General features: G+C 42.3%; 1 protein-coding gene across 1 annotated transcript in view; it reads left to right on the forward strand.

The window, feature by feature from the left end:
• The window catches only part of PEX19 (peroxisomal biogenesis factor 19), a 743,396-nt gene that overhangs the window by 156,873 nt on the left and 559,975 nt on the right, over positions 1 to 26,548 (forward strand). The window contains exon 4 of the mRNA XM_044059399.1: positions 385 to 470. Coding sequence (XP_043915334.1) covers positions 385 to 470 — 86 coding nt within the window. The remainder of the gene's footprint in view (positions 1 to 384; positions 471 to 26,548) is intronic.

Genomic DNA, 26,548 nt, shown 5'->3' on the forward strand with positions numbered 1-26,548 from the left:
AGGGAAGGATGAGAGATGTAGACCAAATAAGGACAGTCGATTAGCAGGAGCACGTTAAGGGATTCAGATGTTTGAGGGTATATCTCTTGTAGAATTGGGAGACACCCCTCTTGCATACGCCCTTTGTTTGTCATTCCTTGACATGCAGTGGGCATGTACAAAGGGAGCTGTTAAAGCCATAATAGAAACACTGCTGCTGATCATTGCCGTTAGAAGGAGCTAGAAGGCCACAGATATCTCACCTCCTGTGGGAATGAATGGGACATTTATTTGAGTGGATTGAGGCTTAACGGCCATTGAGAAGGAGCAGAAAGAAATAATGAAAAATATTGTCTGCTGTTTGATATTATATGTAAAGTCAGATGTCTGTCTTCTTTCTCTCAGGAAATGACAGCTCATCCCAGCAAGAATTCACATGCTGTCTGAAGGAAACCCTGAGTGGTTTGGCTCAAAATGCAAATGCTTTACAGGTAGAGTACATCATAAAGTGCCTGTTTGTACCTCAGTGCTTCAGAATTTGTTGCTGTTGTGTTGTAAAGTCACTGTTTTTCATTTAAGTGCAGCATTTCTTACTGAAACATGATTCTTAACCTTTATAAATAACTTGTTTTTCATTTTATTACCAATATTACATTTTACTATTGTTTGAATATTGTATCACATTAAGGGGTTTCTTGTGTGGTATCAACATTTTTTTCTACGAAAAATGTCAGAACTTCAGTCTTTCATGTTTTTAAGGACATAGCTTCAAAACAAGACTGCCCTGCTAACAGAGACCTGGGTTACTATAGATGCCCTTCTGTTCAGTGTTGCAGTATTCTTTACATATGGGAAGTCCTCCGCCCAAGAGGCTCAACGCCTGGGTAGCATACAACAGCTTTTAGCTACTGTAGGTACTATGATAAGTCCCGCATATGTGCTGGCAACATCAGCCATAAAAGGATGCTCGCATGTACAATCCTTAGAACTTTTCTGCTGCCATTTGGAAACCTTAACTCGTACTTCTGTCTGCTGCCTGATTCTGTCAGTTAAGTGCCCTGTTGGGGATTTATTTCTTTACTACTGCCTTCTTTGCTTAGTTTGTCATCCAGGAAGGGCAAGTGTAGGTGTGGAAGGCAGTTGCCACATCAAAGAAGGCCACGATCTTTGTCTTTTCTGTCTGGGCCCCAATCATGACCATTATTCTTGTTCCATTTGTCAGACCTTTATCCCAAAAACATTGCAAGACTGACTTTCAGCTTTCATTCTTTCCTTAGAGAATCAACGACTTAAAAGACTAGCTAAAGACATTGTGGAAGGTTCCACTGGTCCTTCGACAGAGCTGATTTTGAAGAGGAAAGTCAGTAAACCTAGGCCTGAATCCTCTTTGGCTGCGCCTCTATCCACTTACTTAGCCCTTGAGGTTAGTGAAGACCTGGAGTTGTGTGGAGGTTTGGTCCGGTTCATCAGCAGGTACCTCATCAGAAGCCGTTAAAGAATCCGACCTTAGCACATCCTCAGAGGCAATGCAGACATCCATTTCTGATGGACAAGGGGAACCACGGATTATTCTGCTTGAAGGTCCCAGGATTATACCTCTTATTCCAGCTAGGGAACAGATTCTGGAGTTGGCTGTAGAAACCAGGCCTACGTCCGGTTCTTCTTCAACTCATCATGAAGAAATGCATGTTAAGAAAAAGTAGGAAACCAAACTTTCTCAGGCCCCTTCCTCTCCACAGTCCGACTGGGATATATTTTCTCAGGGGCTGATTAAGGCTTTGATGGCCCTGAAGCCTTCCACTGCTGTTTCTGTTCCCTAACCCTTTTAACAGGAGTGGATGGCAAAGAAGGAACAAGAATCACCTGATGATGATGATTCTTCCTCTGATGAGGATTCCTTTGCATACTCTACACAAATTACTTCCCCTTTAGAATATGTTTCTCCAGGAGTCCGATGGGGCAGATTCCCTGGTAGAAGAGATTTCTTTTCGGGAGACCATTAACAAATGAGATTTTTTAAATGGGACTGCTCACATATCTCAAAAGAGCAAAATAGGTATTATGACTTTGTGGAAATGGAAACAACTTCTTCTGCTGTGCCTCCTATTTTGGACCTTTTTTTTCATTTAATTCTAAGACCCCTGATTTACAGGCTCCTGCTCCTAAAATGTCAGACAAGTTCTACAAGGTGCCTGATGACTGCAAATTCCTGTAAGTGTCCTTCAGCTGATCCAGCTTGTAGTATCCATTGCTTCAGATAGGTCCTGTAGGTTGTCATCTTTAAAGCTTCTTCTTTCATATAAGGAAAATAAAATTATGGAAAGACTTTGTAAGAAAGTTTATACTTCTTCCACTTTGGCTATCACAGCTATTAACTGTCAAGCACACATGTCCAGGTAAAACACAAAAAGTTGAAACGGGAATTAACATGTTTGTCCTATACTTTAAGTACATCTTTGGGCACCCAAAATGTCAATAATTTCTTGGAGAAAGTTAACAAAAAATTGTCCGCTTTGGAAACAGACTTAACTGAGTATAAGAAAACAAAATTAACAAGAGATATCAATGACTATGAAGGGGGCCGTGCCATTTTCCCAACATCCAGTTGGAAGACGAGATATCAACGACGTCATTGCGTAAGTTTTAAAAGAGCTCTGTCAACTTCCTTTGTGTCATCGGATGGGACTAGCTACTATGCGATGGACGAAAATGAAGATTCTCCTGAAATGCCACAGTTTCAGTGACCAGAGGAATATAGGAGGGAATTTCGGAGTGATGAGGACCGAAATCAATATCAGCAGAGCCGGAAAAGGGGCAGAAATTACACATACAGCGAAAACAACACGAATGAAGGACAAAGAAGGGACTATAAATATGGGCAGGGTAATGGACAACAGTGTAACAAAACGATAGTACAGAAGAAGTATGTACTGAATTTAATCTTGTACTTAATTCGTCCAACTGTAATTTAACAGAAGAACAGGTTACAGTTTTAATTTATGGACTCAAATTTGTGTCCACGGTTATACCGAGGGCCCATGTCGTAAAGCAAGAAATGTTTAGATTTATTCTCAAATTATATTTAAGATTTTATTTTGCCATGCAAAAAAATGATGTTGATGAAGAAGTTAATGATGAATTTCAAACATCTAGTGAATTAGAAGATACTTTTTATTCATGTCAAGATGAAATGAAAGGAACGGATGTTATTATGGGGAAGACTGGCTTAAATGCATATTGTAATGTGGATGTAGCTAATATTCCTGTGTTAAATAAGTTTATTCCCCCCTTCGACAATATACATATAAGACAGTTTGGTACTATGATAGGTTGTGGGGGTGAAAATATTTGGGAGGAAGCTTTGAAAAATAAAAGAAAAATAGAATATAACCTAACTTTTAAGGAGTGGCAAGCTCTAAAGGAACTACAGAATAAAAAGGATTTAATAATAAAATCAGCCGATAAAGGCAGTAAGACAGTGATCATGAATGTAGTCCAGTATTATAAAATGTGCATGGAACACTTGGCAAACAGGGAGGTTTATGAAAAATGTGAAAAAGAAGTATATGAACAGGCCTTAATTAAATATGAGATATTGTTGGATACAAATGTGAGATTAGGATATTTTTTTGCAAAGGATGTAAAAGACACATTGTTCAATAGGAGTAGTGAAAAAGCCTTATTTTTTTGCCTACCAAAGGTACATAAAAGACTTGAAAAATCCTCCTGGTAGACCTATAATTTTGGCTTGCAGATATTTTCTCCATAACATAGGTATAGTACTACATATATTATTACTACCATATGTTCAAAAATCACCTGTATATATACAAGACAGTTTTGATTTCCTTAAAAAAATATCCCCTCTTGTACGGAACAAGCATAAATATTGGTTAGTACTTGATGTGAAAACTTGTTATACTTCAGTTAGACACGAGGGATGGGTTAAAGGCTATTAAATACTTCCTAGGTGACACTCCCTTTTCAAATTTTGTTATGGAAATGGTTGATTTTTGTTTGAAGAATTATTTTTACTTTGATAATCAGATGTGTAGACAAAAGCAAGGTACAGCAATGGGGGCAGCTTTTGCCCCTATGTATGCCAACTTGTTTGTCATGTTTTGAAGTTACTTTTTTATGGAAGTTAAATTTTATGGAAAAATATGTTGATTTTTATTTTCGTTGTATTGATGATTTAATGTTTGTTTGTGAAGGTGGATGGAGTGAGGGAGAGAGTTTTATAACTGACTTGTATAAGAATCCATTTGGCCTATCTTTTGATGGTTTAAAAAATGAACGAAAGTGGTGCATTTGGATTTAATTTTAGAAGGTAAAGAGATTGGAAGTGTCACAACTAACATGCATAGGAAGTTTGAAGATGGTAGCCAATACCTTTTCGCCCTAGTCATCCCCCCATGTAATGGATGCCGTACCTTATGGAGGATTATTAAGGTTATCTAAGTTATGTAATGACAAAAATAACCTGGGACAAGAAACGGGGAAAGCAATAAAAATGTATAGGGGGGAGGGGGTACAACATGAAGTCCATACAAGCAGCTCAAAAAAAGATATCTGAAGGAAGGGGCAGTAAGAAAGGAAAAAGAACAATAAAAGGAATTTATCAGAGAAGTGCGTTAAGTAGTCAGAACATGAAGGAGCCAATATATATCAGAGAAGTGAGTTAAGTAGTCGGAACATGAAGGAGCCAATATATATCCGAGAAGTGCGTTAAGTAGTCAGAACATGAAGGAGCCAATATATATCCGAGAAGTGCGTTAAGTAGTCAGAACATGAAGGAGCCAATATATATCAGAGAAGTGCGTTAAGTAGTCAGAACATGAAGGAGCCAATATATATCAGAGAAGTGCGTTAAGTAGTCAGAACATGAAGGAGCCAATATGTTATGTTTCTGTTTACAGTATTAAAAGTGAGGCAATAGGTGATATGATTAAGTATTATTGGGAATATTTAATACAGGACAAGTTTTTGTCAACCTTTCTACTGAGAAACCCTTTCTTATGTGTTTAATAGAGGTAAAAATATAAAAGATATGGTAGTTCAAGGCACATTTATTATGGCAAAAATTAATATTGGAAGGCCTTTATCACAACAGGAACTTTTAGATGTAATAAGTGTAGTATATGCACACATGTCATTAATACATTTGATAGTATAAATTATGTTAAATTTGTATCTAGAGGGATGTATACATGTGAAAGCAAAGAAGTAATATATGCATTGAGATGTCCCTGTCAGTTGTACTACATAGGAGAGACGAAAAGAAAGTTCCACGTTAGATTTATGGAACATTTGAGAGATGTAAGAAATCAAAAAGAAGATAAAGTAATATCCTCGCATTTTAAAACATGTCATAATAGTGATGGAAGTTTATTGCATGGCACTGTTTTAGAAAAAAATTGAATGTATGGAAAACAATGAAAATGTATTAAAACAAAGTTGATGTATAAAGAAAGTATATACATTTTAAAATACAAGACCTTAGTTCCTAAGGGCTTGAACAATGAGTTGAACTGGAGGTGTTTGCTTTAAGTTACTTGTTTTAATTAATTGTTTGATTTATTAATTGAATGTAATTTAAAATTTGGTATAAAGAGTGTGATTTTTGTACTTGTATTATTCTTAGAAGGTGGTTACACCGAGGCGCTAGAATAAAATAATTGTGTTTTACAACTTGGTTTTTTGGAGTGTTACACTAAAAGCGGAATTGCAGTTATGTTTGGACTGTGGTTGTGGTATTTCTTGGAGAGACAGAAGGAGTGTGCTGTTTATCAAGCACGCATGTCCAGGTATTCATTTGACCTGCTTTCACAGGCCTGTCAAGCTCTTTCACAGCTTACACAGTTTGACCTAAAAAATCAGGTTATGTCTCTATTAACATCTTCTCAAGTGGCTAGACACTCCATTAAATGCAGTTCTGATGCAGTTGACTCATCCTCTAGAGCAGCTGCTTCTGGCCCTGTCCATAGAAGGCACTCTTGGTTGAAGCTTCAACCTTTGCCAGATGACATCAAAGCAAAATTGATGGATGCATTTCTAGATAACTCTGCTCTTTTTGGTTCTGCAGCTGCAGATTGTAAGTCCTTACAAGAGAAGGGAAAGGAACTTCAAGATTTGAAGCACCTTTTTGTGTCTCCTTTTTCAAAATTCCTCAGAAGTTTTCCCACTAAGACTTCCTTTGTTAGGGGACATCTTCTTCCTCTGCTTTTTTCTTCCAGATCTAAAAAGACTGCAAGAAAACCTCCACAGTCTAAGACTACTGGTTCTGACCCTTCATCCCAGCAGCCCTTTCAGCCAGGTCAAGTACTCTGTGACTACCAACCTCTTCCAAGTCTTACTCCTCTTATCTCTTTGTCTATCCCTTTCTTTTCCAGCTCGGGCAAGTATAACTCAGGATTGTTGGGTTCTTTCTGTTATCCAGCAAAACCAGTTGACTTTCTTTCCACATGTTCTAAGGGAATTACTTTCTCAGGGCACTATTCAGTATGTGCTGATGGACCAGAGAGGCTGGGGGTTTTACTCAAGAATGTTTAATGTCCCCAGAAAGGATGGGCCTTGGAGACTGGACCTATCCCACTTAAACATTTTCCTAAAATTACCAACTTTCCACATGCTGCCTTTACAGACATTTATTTCTTTTGATTCCTCCTCAGTTTTACATGACTTCTCTAGACATCAAATATGTCTACCTTCACGTACTTATCCATCCTCTTTACAGAAATGTTTGTTTCTCTGTGGCTTCTTTGTAGTTTCATTTCTTTGCCTTGCCTTTTGTACTTTCAATTGCCCTAAGGGTATTGACAAAGTACTTGGTCCCTGTGATTGCTTTCCTCAGGGTCAATTCCATACCCATACCTGGACAACCTTCTTTTTCTGGTTCCTCTCTCAGAACAGTTGATTCAAAATCTCCAGTTTGCCGTTTCTCTCCTGCAAAGTCTGGGGTTCACCATAAATTTCAAAAAATCCTTTCTTACCCTGTCACAGGTTCAGAACAGACCTCATGATGGTTTTTCTTCCACCAGAAAAAAATTCTGTCCCTCACTTGCTTCTTCGAAAGCCTTCTGCCTCTTCCCTCCATTACAGCCAGGGAGTTTCTGAGACTTCTAGGGTTTATGGCATCTACAATACCTGTGCTGCCCCTTGCAAAACTCCACATGAGGAAATTTGAGTGGTACTTAAAATCAGTTTGTATGCAGCATGCTCATCCTCTGGAGTTTGTGAACCACCTTCTCCCATGCCTAAAATATGAGCTCCTTTGGTGGATTCAGCAGTATTCTCTGAATCCAGGACTTCCTCTTCATCTGCCCCAGTCAACTCAAGAGTTGTTCACAGATGCCTCAGACATAGGCTGGGATGCAACTTTTGTATCAAAGAAGGTACAGGACCTTTGGTCTCTCTCACAAAGGAAAGAGCAAATCAACATCAAGGAAGTGAGGGCTCCTTTCTAGCTCTACAGGCCTTTCATCCAGGGCCTCTGAAAGGGTTTACAGACAACACCACAGTCGTTTGGTATATCAGTAAGCAGGGAGGGGATAAAGTCGTACCTTCTTTGCAGGTTAGCTGTCATGGCATGGGATTTGGCAGTTCAGTACAATATGTCTTTTCAAGTGGTTTACATCCCATCCACTTAAAACATTGTGGCAAACACATTAAGCAGGTCAGTGACTCAATCCCACAAATGGATGCTTAAAAGGGATGTTTTTCTGGACTTGGTCCATCGGTGGGGTACTCCTCTACTGGATCTTTTTGCCTCCCCTCTGAACAGACAACGTCCTCTATTTTGTGTCAGAGTCCTACTTCTGGCTTGGAAGGTGGACTCCATATTTTTCTTGTGAAAGGGGATATTTCTCTGTGCATCCCCCCACTTTCATCTCATTCAAAACGTCCTGCTGAGAATTCAGAAGGACAAAACAAAAATCTTGCTGGTGACTCTCTTTTGGCCAAGACAGCATTGGTTCCCTCCTATTCTGCATTTAACCAAGGGCACTCATTACAAGTTACCTCACAGAGTAGAGTGGTCCTTCTTACACAGGACAAGGGATCTCTACTTCGTCCACATCTGTCAACTTTACAACTGACTTTGTAGGTGATAAACTTTTGATTCCTTTGAGACACCTTTTTTCAGCAGATGTGCTTAGGGTTCTGCAGGAGGCCAAGAAACCCAATACTAGGAAATCTTACTTATCCAAATTGAACAGATTTTTAGTTTGGTGTCTTTCTCAAAATCTGGATACATTTTCAGTAGATGTCCCAGTGGTTCTTTCTTACTTGTGTGAGTTACTTAAGAGTGGTGTAGCTTATTCTTCAGTGAAAGTTCACTTGTCAGCCATTTCTGCACGTCTGCTATTATCTCCACCTTTGCTTCCAGACTGGAAGTAAAACTTTTTTAAAGGCGTCCTTCATATTAAGCCTCCCAGGAAACCAGTTCCACCTCTTTGGGATTTGAGTTACGTCTTAGAGAAGCTTACTGTAGCCCCTTTTTGAACCCGCAGTCTCAGCTTCTTTAACGTTTTCTATCTGGAAAACATTTCTTTTGCTTGCTTCCACCTCTGCTAGGAGGGTTTCTGAGATTGGAGCTTTGATTGATTCCCCACCTCTCCTGATTTTCCACAAGGATAGTCTCTTTGCATACCAATCCTCCTTTTATGCCAGAGGTGGTGAATGAGTTGTCTCTTAATCAGTCTATTCAGTTGCCCACTTTCTTCCCTTCTCCTAAATCCTCCACTGAAAGGATCTTACACACCTTGGATGTGCGTAGACAACTCAGATTTTATTTGGATAACACTAAGGCTATCAGGAAGTCTGATCAGATATTTTTTTCTTTTCGTCCCAGGGCTCTGGTGTTGCCCATCTCTAAATAGATAATTTCTTCTTGGATTTCTAAGGCAATTTTGTTTTGTTATGACTTTTATGGTAAGACTCTTCCTGCTCCTGTTAAGGCTCACTCCACAAGGCCTGTGACTTCCTCAGGTGCATTCTTTAAAGGCCTGGATGCCAAGATCATTTTAGAAGCTGCTACTTGGTGGTCGTCTTATGCTTTCACCAAACATTACAAGTTGCATAGCATTTCTATATTTAGGGCAGGGTTTGCTAGAGCCATTCTCCATGGCTTTGTAGAAAGCTCCTATGTGCCTTCCTCCTCCCAGGGTTCTGACTAAGCTTTGGTATTCTCCCATATGTAAAGAATACTGAATAGAAGGACAGAATAATTGTGTAAAATCTTAGTCATAACCATAGATGTCCTTCTATTCTATGTTGCAGTATTCTGTCCTCCCTCCTTCCCCTATACCTTGCTTTTTTTCTTGGATGGCAGATTTTGTCCTTTGCTCTGGTGTTCCTACTAGGGCATTTCAGTTTTGAGGATTGTACATGCGGATGTCCTTTTAAGGCTGACATTGTCAGCACATACATGCAGTGTCCCACATACCTGCAGTAGCTAAAAGCTGTTGTAGTTGGCCGGATGTCAGGTCGCTTGGGCGGAAGACTTCCCATATGTAAAGAATACTGAAACACAGAAGAGACAGACATCTAGGGTTATGGTAAGATTTTACAAAACTGTTCTTTTAACAGACATTGTTGTCCCAGTTAAACAGTGAATGGAATATTGTTGATTAAAAATACTGACATTAGAAACTGGTTTTGCACTCTTGGATGTTTGTGCAAGTGGAAAGTTCATAAATTTCTTTATTTACAATGTGCACTGCCAAATTGTGCTGATTTCTTGGTTCATTTGTTAGTACTAGGTTAACTGCCCTTGTGGGCCATTTTAAGCCTAGCCAATTATCCCATGCGAGAATCAAACCCTGCACTTTGTGTCTGTAAGGTAAACGCATTAACCATTATGCCAAAGTATTTTTCTCTATATTGGAAGATATCCTTTGAAGATGACTTGCAGTAATACTAGCTGATGGGACAGCCTTCCATCTGGCTAGCATACCAAAGCCTGCCTCCCCCCCTCCTTGCACCGTATGTGTGACATATGGTTTCAACTGAATGCTGGCAGTACATAAGGGATGTATTAATAAAAATTACTTCAGAACTTCTTTGCCGCCAACCCGAAAGCAGGGCTTTGTTTTGATTTACATCTGTGAGATGTAGGAGTAGTACAGTTACCTTGCCATTGGGCAGGTAAGTACCCTATTGGGGACCCTTCCTTTTCTTATTGTTTCTCTAAGTTCTGTAATGTCATCCAAGAGAGGGAAAATTTGTCAGTGAGAGGCTAACTTCACATAAGGATCATCGTAAAAAGTTTGTTTTTACCATGGTATTGAATGTCTATTACAGTGTGAGATTTGTCAGTACTTTGTCCCAAAGACTTTGTCCCCCTGTATTTCATTCTTAAAAATTTAAGTAGAAAACCAAAGGCTCAAAGAGCTCACCCAGCACAATGCCATCTCAGCCTTCCCGCCCTGATGTTCAGTTTGTTATCCTAAGAAGACTGAAATTGAGGCTTTGGATGTCCAGGCAGACCTAGACGTCTCTGCTTTGTCTGTTGAAGAGTCCTCAGGCTATCCAGAGCCTACAGCTGCCCCAGCCTTTGCGACCCTATTAGAGGCCAATATGGGGCAGCTCATTCGCATGTGTGACGTGGCTGATCTGACATCCGTTTCATACTGGAAGGGGACCATAGCTGACTGTCTCTGAGGGATCAGGGTTAGTCCTCAAATTTTAGTTAGAGGGGAAATACCCAGTTCTGTGTTAAAGGTCTGTCAGATCCTCCACACTATGTTTGAGCAGTTGCCCCAGCAAAGGAAAAGCAAATGACTAAGTTTATTCCCTCCCACCCCAGTGTAGTGAGAGCTCTACAAAATGAATGTGGAGACTTTACATGGTTTCTATTTGAAGCTGCCTCGGTATTTTCAAGCCACAGCTACTGCTGTACTTTTCTAAAGTGACAGAGGGAGTCTTCCTCTGAGGAAGATCATCAGGATTTACTTGAAGGTTCTTTTGCTTGTTCTTCACAGCTCCACTCCCCTTTGGCTATGACTTCTAATGAAGAGAATACATTACCTACTGGCTCTCCTTTGAAAGAGCCGTCTGTAGGAGATAACAGTGGTCAGAACGATGCAATGTTTTAAATAGGAAGACACCAAGATCACTGCTGCACAACACAGATATTATGCCTTTTTGGACATGGGTGCTCCTAAGCCCACTGCTGTTCCCCCTACCCTGGAAGGCCCTACTTGGATACCTTCACCATGGCTTCTCCGAATCCAGAATCTCAGCCTCCTGCTCCTGAGAAACCAGATAGGATTTGTAAGATACCCAATGATCAAGTTTCTTTATAAGAATCCTCTTTCTGATCCTGCTGTAATTTCACTTTCTACATAAAAACTAATTAAATTATTGCTATAGCCTAATGTGTTGTCTACAGATAAGGATAACAGGGGCATAGACAGGTATGGTAAAAATGTTTATACCTGTGCTTCCTTGGCATTTAGGGCAGTTTATTACCAGAGCTGTATGACAAGGTACATATTACATATTCTTTTTAACCTGCCAGTGCCATGTCAGAGTCTGACAGTAAGTCTTCTGCTCTAAATCTGCTTTATTCTGCCTCTTGGAGGGCTGGACACTCCATGTTCATCTTCTAGAGTGGCTGCATCAGGGTCTGACATTTGCAGGTATTCTTTTTTAAGGCTCTAATCTTGTCCAGAGGATGTCAAGGCCAAATTGTTGGATTTTCTTCTAGACAAACAGCATCTGTTTGGATATGCAGCTGCAGCTCTGTTTAAGACCTTACAGCAAAAGGGGGAAGTTATGCAAAACTTGAAGCAGATTTTCTTTTCCCCGGTACCCAAGTTCTAGAGAAGTTATTTTTGTAAGGCAGGCCTTTTTGACAGAAGTGATCAAAAGCAACTCTAAAAAGGCAAAAGAACTAATGAGGAGACTTCAAGAGAACAAAGGATCTGTCTTCCTTTCTTGATGTACTTACAACCTTATGACTCTCCCCTTTACTTCTTCCCCTCTCCTTCGCTTCCCCTTAGCCAAGTCCCCCCATCCCAAAGACCATCTCTTTCTTCTGGTCTGAAGGGAAATCACTACAGATTAGTGGGTTCTTTCTTTTGTCGAAAAGGGGTGCATAATGTCTTGCAAGATGTTCTTCGTGTTTCACTGTTGCAGTCATTACATTTGGGTAATCCTGCTGGCAGGTTGCCCTCAGTCGGCCTGAATTCCAAAGTCTTGGGTCCTGCGTCGGTTGCTGTCGTCCCTTCCCTGACGTCAGGTCGTCAGGGGTATAAAAGATGCAGCCAACGCCATTTTCTTCAGTCTTTCTTGCCGCGCAGTGCCCGAAGCAGAAGCAGTTCGCAAGTGCCGGTCGGCCGACTCCTGAGATTTTCGTGCTAGAGTTTCAGATCCAAAGTCTTCATTAAAAGCTAAGTACCCCGTTGGGGAAACTTATTTCTTGCTCCAGACCGATGTCAGAAAAAGTTAATAATTGCATTTCTTACCTCATAAGGACTTTAATTCTTACTGTATTCCTTGCCTAGGCCCTGACCACGACATTTCTGGTTGTCTGTTTTGTGCTAGATTTAAACAACACACTATTAAGCGTCGGTACGATTTTGCACTAAGCGATTTTGGGCGCAGATTTAATTATACAATGTCGTCGGATAGCCATCCGGCTACCGGAGTTCACAAAAAGCGCAAAGAAAAAGGCAGGCAACCGAGATCCAAAACCGACGACGGCGCTTCTCCTAAGCCAGTCGCCGGTTCGCTGAGGCGCTTTCGCAGCCCCTGATGCCCGCTACTTTAGAGTTGCAGGCCACTACCGACACCCACGTGGAGTCGGTCAGGCCGCTTGAAACTCAAGGTATAGGAGCCTAGGAAACTATTCCCTCAGATGGGTCCGGAGCCACTGAGCAGGCATCGGCTTCTGAGGGTGTATTCAGACCTAAACAGTTATACATTAAACCTACTTCAGCTTTAAAGGCAAAGACTAAAGCACCTTTAAAAGCAAAGAAACAAGTTCACCAGCCACATGGACAGGCCTCCATGCCCAAAAAACAGATGCTCAAAATGGCTGAAGACTTAATTACCTTGATCAGGGGTTCCCATCCCCCTCCTGATAAGAGTCCTAGGCAAGAGACAGACTATGAATCTTCAGATCAGGTTTCCATTTCCTCTGATTCTTCTTCTGATCAGGAATGTTCTCTTCCCCCCTATGAGGATTCTGATGCTGAAGAATCTGTTCCTTCAGCTTCTCCTACTGAGGACTATTCCTTTGGGGAAACCTTGCATACCATGAGGGAGCATTTCTACTGGGAGAGCCAAGATTTTTCAGAATCTAAGAAGAGGCTCAGGGACTTCCTTCTACTGCCTCAACACAGGCCTCTAGCTATTCCACCTGTGTTAGATATTGTAGATGATGTGTTTTCAGAGTCTAGTCTGACCCCTGACTCCTTACCTTCAGCTCCTGTTAAGCCTGACAGGTACTACAGAGTTCCTGACTCTCATAAATTCCTTTTCAAAAACCCTGCTGCAGACCCAGAAACTTTTTCTCAGGGTCCCAAAGGCGTTAAGGCTTCCACTGCAAAAAACCCTACCCCCTCTGACAGAGATTCTAGGGCATTGGATAGATGGGGAAAAAGATTTACACATCTGCTACTTTGGCTATAAGGGCTTTAAACTGCCAATTTCATATGCTCAAATATCAGCAATATGTCATGTCACTGCTTAAACAGAAAATGTTGGTAAATTCTGAATGTGCAGATAACAAAGAAATGCAGGATTATTGCATGCAGCTGAACAAGTTGGAAAGCATACTTTGCAATGTGGTTTTGATTCTCTGGAGAAGGCATGCTTAGTTAAAGGAACAAAATCTGCCTGATCATGTCAAAGCTAAATTATTAGATGCACCATTACAGCATGATACCTTGTTTGGTGTTAAGGCAGAAGAGGTGTTAAAGAAAATGGAGGACAAAGCTAAATTTATGCAAACGGTCAAATATTTTTTACAAGTACAGCCACCTAGGTTTAGCAGGCACTGGTCTGCAAAGAATTGGTCCTTTCCAGTGTCAGACAGACCTCAAAGGGCAGATCCAGGTGCCCTAGAGGCAGATCCCAGGCGCAAGGTTCATACAGGTCTAAGCAATGGGGTGCTTCTACCTCCAAAAGTGGAGAAGACAAATCACAACCATACAGGAAGCAGTCCCAATGACTTCCCCCTGCCAGCACCAAGCACTTAACTACTGGCAGCACCCTTAGGGGGGAAATTAGCACTTTTTTCTCAAAATTGGCACATTATAACCCAGGACAAATGGGTTCTAAACATAGTGTCACAGGGCTACAAGTTTCACTTCCATACCCTGCCAAGGGCACACGGTTGGCCAGACCTGCCAAAAATCAATGGGCTGAGGCTCAAAAACAAGTCTCATCCCTCATGGGCATGGGGGATATTCAACAAGTGCCACAGCAAGAGCAGGGACAAGGATTTTACTCAAGACTGTTCTTGGTACCCAGAAAGGACAAAACATGGAGACCAATACTGGACCTATCTATTCTAAACACTTTCCTGGATATACCAATGTTCAAGATGTTGACCTTACAGCAGCTTCTGCCCATGCTGGGCAGAAAGGCTTGGCTGGTCACTTTAGACCTAAAAGAGGCATACCTGCATGTCCCAATCAGACAAAACATGCAGAAGATACCTCAGATTCAAGGCTGGTTCAAAGCATTACCAATTCTCTGCACTGCCCTTTGGCTTATCTACTACACTCTGGGTCTTCACAAAGTGCCTGGCACCAGTAATTGCTTTCTGCAGTCAAAGAGGAATACACATATATCCTTACTTGGATGACTGCCTCATTCAAGCAGAGAACAAGGACATCCTACTACAGCATCTGGCGTTTGTGAAAAGACCTTTTAACATGCCTAGGGTACACAGTCACCGAAAAGAAATCAAAACTAGTACCCTCTCAAGAGATAATATTCCTGGGTGCAAGCTTAAATACAACTGCCCAGATGGCTTATCTCACGCCAGACAAACAAAGGCAACTGACTACCTATTTCAAGGAAATGGCAACAAAGGCCCAGTTATCTGCAAGAAAAATTCTGCAGGCTTTGGGCTTCATGGCATTCTGCATCCTACTAATTTCATATGCAAGACTGCATATGTGGAAACTTCAATGGTACCTAAAAAGTGTCTGGACACAACATTGCCACAGCCTGGAAACAATGATTACTCTCATTCCCTGCCTGCAGCAGGAGTTTCTATGGTGGGCAAAGGCTTGTCACCAAAACAAGGGACAGCCATTCACACTTCCCCCAGCCAGGCAAGAACCTAACAACGGATGCATCAGATTATGCCTGGGGGGCCCATATGGCAGGAAGAGGCATTCAGGGCACCTGGTCCTCAAATCAAATGCATCTACATGTCAATCAAAAAGATATGCTTGCTGTTCAAAATGCCCTGACAGCCTTCAAGGACCTAATTCATCCGGGGCAACTACTGATAAAGACAGACAATACCACAGTCATGTGGTACATAAACAAGCAGGGGGGCACGCATTCTTACCGCCTTTGCAGACTAGCCATAACTGTATGGGACACAGCATTGACTTACCAAGTTCATCTCCAGGCACTATTCCTGCCAGGAAAGGACAATACTCTGGCAGAAGCACTAAGCAGAAACCTCATGGATCCCCACGAATGGTACCTGGATCCGTAAGTCTTCAGCATGGTAACAAAGAAGTGGGGATGCCCGGACATAGATCTATTTGCCTCCCCTCACAACTATCAAGATTCTGCACAAGGACTTATCACAGACCAGCATGAAAAGTGGACGCCTTATCTTTCAACTGGAAAAACCTATCAGTATATGCCTTTCCTCCACTGCCTCTGCTCCCCAAGGTACTCCTAAAGGTGAGACAGGAAAAAACAAAAATGATTCTGATTGCCTCAGACTGGCCACGCCAGTACTGGTATCCAATCTTAAGGAACTTGTCTCAATGCCCAGCCTGGACCTTACTTCAAATACCTCACCTACTGTCCCAACAAAACAATCAGATTCTGCACAGCCAACTCAGGACTCTAAACCTGGCAGCATGGCGGATAATGTAGCCATACAAAGCACACCTCTCAGTAAAGCTGTGATGGATGTCATTTTGGAAGCCAGAAGGCCTAGTACTAGAAAATCCTATGCAAGAAAATGGAAGAGGTTTTGTGCTTGGAACCAAGCTCAAGGAACTGACATAGCTGTACCAAATATTCCTCAGATTTTGCACTACTTAACTGAGATGCTGGACTAAGGCCTATCTTTCTCATCAATTAAAATTCATGCCTCTGCCATTTCGGCTCATTACAATACAGAGCCAGCACTCTTTTCTCATCCTTTATAAAGGCAGTACCTCATAGGAGCCAAAAATTTATGGCCTCCAAGGAGACCGCCAATGCCTACATGGGACCTCAACTATGTATTGGAAAAACTCACCCTACCTCCTTTTGAGCCAGCAGTTCTTATCTTGGAAAACAGCTCTGCTCCTAGCAATGACTTCTGCAAGACGAGTGTCAGAGCTACAGGCTCTTATGGCTGTGGAACCTTTTATCATTTTTTATCCAGACAGAGTCTCTTTGAGGACAAACCCTACAGTTATGCCTAAGGTGGTTCCAGTGTAGCCCTTAAACAAACTATTCATTTGCCAACTTTTTATCCAAATCCACAGAAGAAGGGGGAGAAAATTCTGCATTCTTTGGACGTAAACAGACAACTTGGATTCTATTTGGACAAAACTAAAGTTTTCAGAAAGATGGAACAATTACTAGTGGCATATGCTGCAGGATCACAAGGAAAGGCTATTTCCAAGCAGACTATTTAAAAGTGGATAGGTCACTGCATTTGTTTCTGCTACTCTCAGCATGGCAAGCCAGTGCCTAAGGACATTAGGCCACATTCAACCAGAGCGGCAGCCACTTCGGCAGCCTTTCTCAGGGGAGTACCAACCAAAGACATTTTAGAGGCTGCTACTTGGAGTTCAGTGCACACCTTTACAAAGCATTACAATCTGCCACTTTACTCTAAATCCAGAGCAGGCTTTGCAACTGCAGTTCTGCAGGGCATCCTAGCCGCTCCAAATATTGTTTAGCTCCAGCCCCCCAACCATAGCTTTGGGACTCTACCCAAATGTAATGACTGCAACAGTGAAACACGAAGAACATAGTACAGTTGTGTACACTTACCATAAATGTAGATGTTCGAGTGTATTCACTGTTGCAGTCCAGGTTACCCACCCGCCATCCCCCGTACTTCTGCTGGAACTTATCTTTACTACTCTGATCTATACAACCTGTGTGGTGCATTTGCTTGTAGATGACGGTAAAATTTATTTTGGTGCATTTATGTTTTATATATATACCTAGCCTACCCTTTTGGGGGCACCTGACATCTGGGGCAAGAAAAACTGAAGAAAATGGCGTCGGCTGCATCTTTTATACCCCTGACGACCTGACGTCATGGAAGAGGAGACCGCAACCGACGTAGAACCCAAGACTTTGCTAATCAGGCCAACTGAGGGTAACCTGCCAGCAGATAACCCAAATGTAATGACTGCAACAGTGAATACACTCGAACATCTACATTTATGGTAAGTGTACACAACTGTACTTTGCTTCTCCCTTTCTTAGGAATCCCTCAACTACCTCAAAATCAGTTGCCACTGGTTCTTCCACAAAAAACCCTCTGTCTGGCAGAGGTTTTTAGTCCAGGATGTCCATAGTCCCCAGAAAAGAGGGCTCCTGGAGACCAGTTCTGGGTTATTACTTTCCCAACATTTTTTTCAATATAAAACTACAAGAAGGCACAAACTAAGAAGCACTGTATTCATGAAGAAGAAATCCAGAGTACTCATGTTTTAATCCAACAATAACGTGACAAATCCAACAATAAGAACATATAAAACCGTAAAAAAAACTAATAAGCGGTTTCGTCTTGTATATCCACAAGACTTCATCAGATAAAGATTTCATTACCGAGCTATTTTTTAAATACACCGCTCTAGGTCACATGTTACATTGCCGATAGCTATTTGACCAATCCGGTAATTTAAATGGTACCAAACCCTTTGCTTACCCTTAAAAGAACACATTTAAAAAGATAAGGTGACAGTGTAAAAAATAAAAATACACAAATATTCCTTACTAAAAAAATATATTTTTTAAAAACATTTTATCTGGTAAGTGCTTTTAACCTCAGCATACAAGCAATCGCGCAGTGCTCATTAAGTCCTGGCCAGCCACTCACATGTAAAACTAGCTGCCAGTACAGTTCCTGTCTCCTTTAATGAATTTGAATGGTGCTTATAACAGGATAAAAATACAAATCAAAGATATGTTCATAGATGGTGGGATTACAATTGATGAATTCAATTATTTAAACATGGCCTTTCCAACCATCCGTACCATTTTTGGTATGTTTTGATTCCATACTACAACCTGATCTTCCCTTTGGTGCAGGATCAACATGCTGTCAATAACCACTTTCCTTCCTTCAGACAATGTTCTGTTCTTGAACCTTCTCCCCTTGCAGATGATCTCATCAAGAGAGTTTGAGAGCCCTGGAGTTCATGGCATCAGCTATTCTTATGCTTCCTTATGCTAGACTCCACAAGAGGAAGCTACATTGGTGTCTCAAGTCAGTTTAGTTTTTGCGCTGCCAGTTGTTAGACTTCCAGATTCCTCTCCTGCCCTGCATCAGGAAGGAGATTTTCATGGATCAACCAGATTTCCCTTAGTCCGGAGGTACCCTTTCTGTTTCCTCTTAATTACCAGGGGTTTTAGACGGATCCTTTCAACCTACCATGGGGAGGCTGTTCCAAATACATCAAAGGTAATGAGGACTCTGATTCTGGCCCTCCAGTCCTTGAATCATCTTTGGAGTCCAGACCCCTCTCAAAGAATTCACAGTCATGTGACATAAACATGCAAGGGAGGATCAAGTCTTGGTGTCTCTACAGATTGGCCTTGATGGGAGATTGCTATTCAGCATAGTCTTGTTCTTTAAACAGTCTACATTCCCTCAGAAGGGAGCATAGTGGCAGACACATTGAGCAGTTCCAGGGCAGACCCTCACAAATGGATGCTAAACTGAGTTGTGTTTGCACCCCCTGGACAGTTAGCCTGCTTCTTGTGGGCTCTGTATTGCAACCCTTTTTGACGCTGCTATGACCCAGGATTCTCATAAATTCAGTCAGACTATACATTCGACTGAGACAGCTGGGAAGGAAGACTCAAAAATTATTTTATTTGAGGATGGAGGGAGGTATCTCATATTTTTGGCAGGGAGAATATTGAAGGCTTACTCATAGAGATTAGGTCTGTGGCTTTAGCCAGTGAAGTTGCCTGGATCATCCTTAAAAAGCATACACAGAAAACCAAACCTATTTTTCTCCCCACCCCCTTCTAGTTAAAAAGGGAACAAGGAATATTGATTTAACTTTGCTTTGTGATTGTTTAAAGCTCTTCAGCCCTTTTTATTACTCTCTGCCTGTATTTTCCTCTTCCGTGTCTACCGCTGATGTTCATCGTGCATACAGCTGCAGTCATAACAGATGGGTTGTCCTGCCGTCAGGCGGGTCCTCGGTCGGCTGAATTCCAAAGTCTAGGTCCGGCGTTGGTTGTCGTCGCTTCTTCCCTGACGTCAGTGAGACGGGGTATAAAAGAACCAGCCGACGCCATTTTCTCCAGTCTTTCTTGCCGCGCGGTGCCTGAAGCCGAAGCAGTTCGCAAGTGCCGGTCGGCCAGCTCCTGAAATTATGAAAATTTTGCAACCGAAGTCTTCTTGAAATATAAGTACCCCATTGGGGAAACTTTTCTTGCCTCAGACTGATGTCAGACAAAGTTAATAATTGAATTTCATGTGGGAAGCAAATACCGCATAAGGATTTTCATTCCCTCTGTATTCCTTGCTTAGGCCCAGACCACGACGTCTCGGTCTGTCGTTTTTGTGCTACATTCAATAAACGCACCATTAAGCGTCGGGCGCAGTTCGCCCAGCATTATTTTGGCAAAAAATGTAACTATATTATGTCGTCGGATACTCCGACTCCAGTTTTGTCTAAAAAACGCAAAGATAAGGACCGACACACGAGGTCCGCGGCCTCTACCGACATCACGCCAAAGCCGACTACAGGTGGTCCGGTTCTCAGCGAGGCGCCTACGCAGCCCCTGACTACCGATGGCACTTCATTGGCGGTGTCTTCTGTGCCCGAGGTCGCAGGCTCCTCGGCCCACACCCCGACTACAGATACCGAAGCCACTCTTGGTGGTGAATCTCAAAAGGTAGACAGGTCTGCCTCCTCTCAAGGTGTCTTCAGACCTTCCTCTTCTTTTTCCATCAAGGCTTTCATTACGTCTAAAGCAGCCATGCATTCTAAGAGACAAGCTACACAGGGCCCATCTCCAGGCCCCATGCCTAAAAAAAAAAACCGATGCTTAAAATGGCTGAGGATTTAATTACTCTTATCAGGGGTTCTCAACCCCCCCTGGACAAAAGGCCCAGAGTGGAGGAAGAATCCCCCTCCTCTGACCAGGCCTCCATTATATCAGAGCACTCTGATGAACAGGAACATTCTTACTCCCCTTTTGAAGATTCTGATGCAGAGGAGTCCATTCCCTCTGTCTCCCCCCCAGAGGATTACTCATTTGGGGAAACCTTGCATACCTTAAGGGAACACGTCCACTGGGAAGGCCAAGAGTACTCAGATTCCAAGAAAAGGCTTAGGGATTTTCTCTTGCTACCTCAGCACAGGCCTCTGGCTATACCTCCTGTCTTAGACATACTAGATGATGTGTACTCGGAGGCCTGCCTTAACCCGGATTCTTTACCTCCAGTCCCAGTCAAGACTGACAGGTACTACCGGGTTCCTGACTCACATCAATTTTTATACAAAAGCCATGTGGCTGACCCAGAAACTATCTCACAGGGCCCCAAGGGAATTGAGGCCTCCACTGCTAAAAATCCATTACCTTCTGAGAGAGATTCCAGATCCTTAGAAAGGTGGGGAAAAAGGTATATACCTCGGCCACCTTAACCATGAGGGCATTAAACTGCCAGTTCCATATGCTAAAGTACCAACAGTTTCTGTTAGCACAATTGAGAAGTAAAATGTCACAACCTGAACAACCAGACTTGAAGGAGTTGCAGGATTTGATGCATAGTGCAGAACAAGTGGGTAAACATACCTTGCAATGTGGTTTTGATGCTCTAGAGGCCTCATGTAGAGCTGCTGTTACAGGATCAGTGATACGTAGACATGCCTGGCTCAAGGAACAAACCTTACCAGATCATGTCAAAGCTAAATTACTAGATGCCCCTCTTCAGAAGGATGTATTATTTGGTGTTAATGCTGAGGAGGTATTAAAGAAAATGGAGGAAAAGGCTAAATCAATGCAAACAGTGAAAGATTTTCTACAGGTACAGCCTCCACGTTTCAGTAGAAATTGGCCTTCCAAAAATTGGTCCTTTCCAGCCACGGACAGACCCCAAAGAGGTAGATACAGGCGCCCGAGGGGCAGAGGGCAATCTCAAGGATCATTTAGAGGCAGGCAGTGGCAAGCTCCTACACAGAGAGGTGGTGAGGATAGTTCACAGCCATTCAGAAAGCAAGCCCAATGACTTTCCCCTTTGCATGCCAAGCAAGGCTCAAATGGCAGCACCTTTAGGTGGAAAACTGGCATTATTTTCAAAAAAACTGGCATATTGTCACAAAAGACAAATGGATCCTGGACATTATAAACAGAGGCTACAGATTCCCTTTTCACACCCTTCCAAAAATGAGAGGCATGCCAAACCTGCCACACAATCAAAGGGCAGAGGCACAAAGACAAATTTCAGATCTCATGGACATGAAAGCTATTCAAGAGGTACCTGCTCACGAACAAGGTCAAGGTTTTTATTCCAGACTATTCCTGGTACCAAGGAAGGGAAAAGATTGGAGACCTATTTTGGACCTATCCATCCTAAACACATTTTTACTCGTACCAAAATTCAAGATGCTCACTTTACAGCAGCTTCTTCCCATGCTGGGCAAGGAGTCTTGGCTGGTAACATTGGACCTCAAGGAGGCATACCTGCATGTCCCAGTCAGACAAAATTGAAGAAGATACCTCAGATTTCTTGCAGGTTCAACCCATTATCAATTCTCTGCATTGCCCTTTGGCTTATCTACTGCGCCCAGAGTATTCACGAAATGCCTGGCATCAGTAATTGCCTACTGCAGACTTCAAGGGATACAAATATACCCCTATTTGGACGACTGCCTGATCCAAGCGGACAGCAAGCACATACTTCTAAAACATCTGGCTTATGTAATAATGTTGTTGAATTCTCTGGGATACACAGTCAACAAAAAGAAATCAAGGCTAATACCCTCTCGGAAAATAATTTTCCTGGGTGCCAACTTGGACACAAACACCCAGATGGCCTACCTCACGCCGGAGAAGCAGGGGCAACTAGCTCAATACTTCAGAACACTAGCAAATTTCACCAGGCTGACTGCAAGAAAAATCCTGCAGGCTGTGGGATTCATGGCATCTTGCATACTACAAATCCCATGTGCAAAGCTGCATATGAGGAAACTTCAATGGTACCTGAAAAACCTATGGTCTCAACACAGCCACAGTTTGGAAACAATAATACCACTAATTCCATGTCTTCAAAAGGAATTTCTGTGGTGGGCTCAAGCATGCCAAACAAACACAGACCTCCCATTCAGCAAGCCTCAAGCAAATCAAGTCATCACAACAGACGCCTCGGACTACGCCTGGGGGGCGCACATGACAGATCGGTGCATTCAGGGCAAATGGTCCCAAAAAGAAAAGCACCTTCACATCAACCAAAAGGAAATGCTAGCAGTAATAAATGCTATTATAGCTTTCAAAGACCTACTGCATCCAGGTCAACTATTGATAAGGACAGACAACACCACAGTAATGTGGTACATAAACAAACAGGGAGGAACCCATTCATACCCCCTATGCAGGCTCGCCATGTCACTTTGGAACATGGCTCTGGACTTACAAATCGAACTTCAAGCACAGTACTTGCCAGGCAAGGAAAATACGCTGGCAGACAGCCTAAGCAGAAATATGACAGATCCACACGAATGGAAGTTGCATCCTCAAGTTTTTACAGAGATAATTCAAGCATGGGGAAGGCCAGACATAGATCTCTTTGCCTCTCACAAAAATCACCAATTGACAAAATTCTGCTCAAGGAGTTTTCATCCAAAGGCCTGGAGAGTGGACGCTCTCTCTTTCAGTTGGACAACAATGACAGTTTATGCCTTCCCACCTCTTCCTCTGCTGCCCAAAGTTCTATTAAAAACCAGAGCAGACAGACCAAAGGTGATTCTCATTGCTCCAGACTGGCCAAGACAACACTGGTACCCACTCCTGAGGAGCCTGACACATTCCCCACCATGGACCCTGCCTCTAATGTCTCTTCTTCTGACTCAGCACAGCTTCAAAACTCTTCACAGTCAGCTGAAAACACTCAGTCTGGCCACATGGAAGATTCCTTAACATCACAACAGGCCCTACTCTCCAAGGAGGTGCAGGATGTCATCTTGGAGGCCAGAAGACCGTCTACTAGAAAAGCTTACTCCGCAAAATGGAAACGGTTTTGTGCCTGGAATGAGAAAAAGGGCCAGAATCCTGGAAAACTGAATTTACCTCAAATATTACAGTATCTAGCTGAGCTGCTAAGCAGTGGACTTTCATTCTCCTCCATCAAAATCCATGCCTCAGCCATTTCTGCAGAATACAACACTGATCCACCTTTATTCTCTCACCCCCTCTTAAGGCAGTTCCTCAGAGGGGCTAAGAATATGAAACCCCCAAGGGAACAACCAATACCTGCTTGGGATCTCAATTTCATTCTAGAAAAGCTGACCTTGCCTCCTTTTGAGCCAGCTGCCTCAACAGATTTGCAATATTTGTCCTGGAAAACAGCTTTCCTTCTGGCTATTACCTCAGCTCGTAGGGTATCGGAACTACAAGCCCTCATGGCTGTGCAGCCTTTTATCATCTTCCATCAGGACAGAGTTTCCTTACGAACCAACCCCTCCTTTATGCCAAAAGTGGTATCCAGGGTAGCTTTGAATCAGGCTATACATTTACCTACCTTTTATCCTAATCCTCAAAACAAAGGGGAGAGATTACTACATTCCTTGGACATCCACAGACAACTGCGTTATTATTTGGACAGAACAAAGCCTTTCAGAAAATCAGAACAGCTCTTTGTGTCCAATGGTATAGGAGCTCAAGGAAAGCCAATTTCCAAACAGACAATCTCAAAATGGATAGCCCACTGCATACGCTTTTGCTATTCTTTTCATGGCAAAACTGTACCTACAGGCATCAGATCTCACTCCACAAGGGCCACGGCTACCTGTGCAGCTTTTCTCAGAGGAGTTCCTACCAAAGATATTTTGGAAGCAGCCACTTGGAGTTCTGTGCATACCTTCTCCAAGCACTACCACCTTCCACTATACTCCAAATCTAGAGCGGGCTTTGCCACTGCAGTCTTGCAAGGCATTCTGGCTCCTCCTAGTTCCACCTAGTGCCTACCACCCCCTTCTTAGCTTTGGGATTCTACCCATCTGTTATGACTGCAGCTGTATGCACGATGAACATAGTACAGTTTTGTACCTACCATAAATGTAGATGTTCGAGTGCTAATACAGCTGCAGTCCAGGTTTCCGTCCCTCCTTCCCCTCTTGGGACAGGCCTATTGGCTAACACATCCTCATACAACCTGATTGGGGTATTCATTTATGGTGTATTTGCTTGCACTACTGTATTTTGATTATATGGCATTGCTTTATTACACAAAATGTATGTATTGCCTTCCTTCTGGGGGCACCTGACATCTGGGGCAAGAAAAACTGAAGAAAATGGCGTCGGCTGGTTCTTTTATACCCCTGTCGCACTGATGTCAGGGAAGAAGCGACGACAACCGACGCCGGACCTAGACTTTGGAATTCGGCCGACCGAGGACCCGCCTGACGGCAGGACAACCCATCTGTTATGACTGCAGCTGTATTGGCACTCGAACATCTACATTTATGGTAGGTACAAAACTGTACTTTGAGGAACAGTGTTCCTCCTCCTTCAGAAGAAGAGGAATTTTATGATTCTGACAATGAAGGTCTTAATTATTGGTCAGATTCCTTCTTCCACTAGGTGTGAATCTGAGGCAGAGGACCCAGTATTTTCTGACTCCCCTTTGGTGACACAATAGCTAAAATGAAAGATTTTTTTTCTTCAAATGGAGGAATAGAAAATGTGCTGTGAATTGCTGAATATAGATATCTCTAAGCCTGTCAGTCACTATACTTGCAATTCTAGGGACACTAGAAGATGCCTTTAGTGCTTCTATGTCACCAAACCCACAGCCTGCAACTCTTTAAAAGCCTGATAAACTTTATAAGGTTCCTTATTCATGTAAGTAGCATTATAAAAATTCCTGTACTGACCCTTCATTCATATCTGTGGCTGTAGACAAAGGTGCTAGAATCCCCTTTCTAACACAGTTCCTAATAAGACTGTTGAGCACTTGATAGGTATGGCAAAAATGAAACGCTTTACAAAACAAATAAGAAATCGAGAAAAAGGCGGAGTTAATTTTAATGAATAACTTCACGTACTCCTTATATATTAGCTGTTTCAAAATGTCTGACCTGTAACCTTTTATAAGGTACTTAAATTTTCTGAGGAGAATGAGTACATCTGCCATCGAAATTACATCATCACATGGCTAGGTATAATGAAGTTAGTCACAGGAGACGTGAGCTGCATCCAGACAAAATTCATTTTTTGTACTACAGTTTTTAAACATTAAAAAGTCGATTTTAAAGCTCAGTTAACTCTGCTGTGATCATTCCAAGGCAGCCATTCAAGAGATTTTTTGAAATGTAATCTTTGTGATTGCACACTATCCTTAAGCATGTCTGTAACATTAGATGTCCTGACTGAAATCACTTTTGCAGTATTCTTAACCAGTGAGAACTAGATTCCCAGAAAAAAAAAAAAAACAGAGTTATTCCCCATCTGGGAGGCCTCCCAGAGAGGAAAAATCTCTGAGACTACCTACAAACTCTCCCCACCTTCCTCTTAGCCATGCCCTGTTCCTCTCAAAAATGCTTACCCAGTCCTGGGAAAAGATTGCCACAGGTAAAAGGGTTCTGTCATAAAAAAGGGCTGTGCCATGTTTTGGATGGTGACTCCAGCACTTCTCCCTCTTCACAGCCAGAGACCACCTGTTTCCACCCATTCTACAAGAACTATGAGGCACAATAGAACCAGTGCCCAAAGAATTTGTGAGGAAGGGGTTGTACTCTACACTCTTTGTAGTGCAAAGAAAAGGGCAGTGGAGACCTATGCTGGATCTTTCCTTACTAAACACTTAAAAGTGCCAGCCTTCAAAATGCTCTCTAGAAAAACTAAAACAGGCTACACAGTATCAACTGCAAAAAACTAGTTTAATGATAATCAACTAAGAAAATATATTTGTACAATAAAAAGTACTAAGCGCTTTCACCCATACATATTATGG

The sequence above is a fragment of the Protopterus annectens genome, chromosome 17.part0 (genome assembly GCF_019279795.1).
Source record: "Protopterus annectens isolate FY-2018-M chromosome 17.part0, PAN1.0, whole genome shotgun sequence".
Lineage (NCBI taxonomy): Eukaryota > Metazoa > Chordata > Ceratodontiformes > Protopteridae > Protopterus > Protopterus annectens.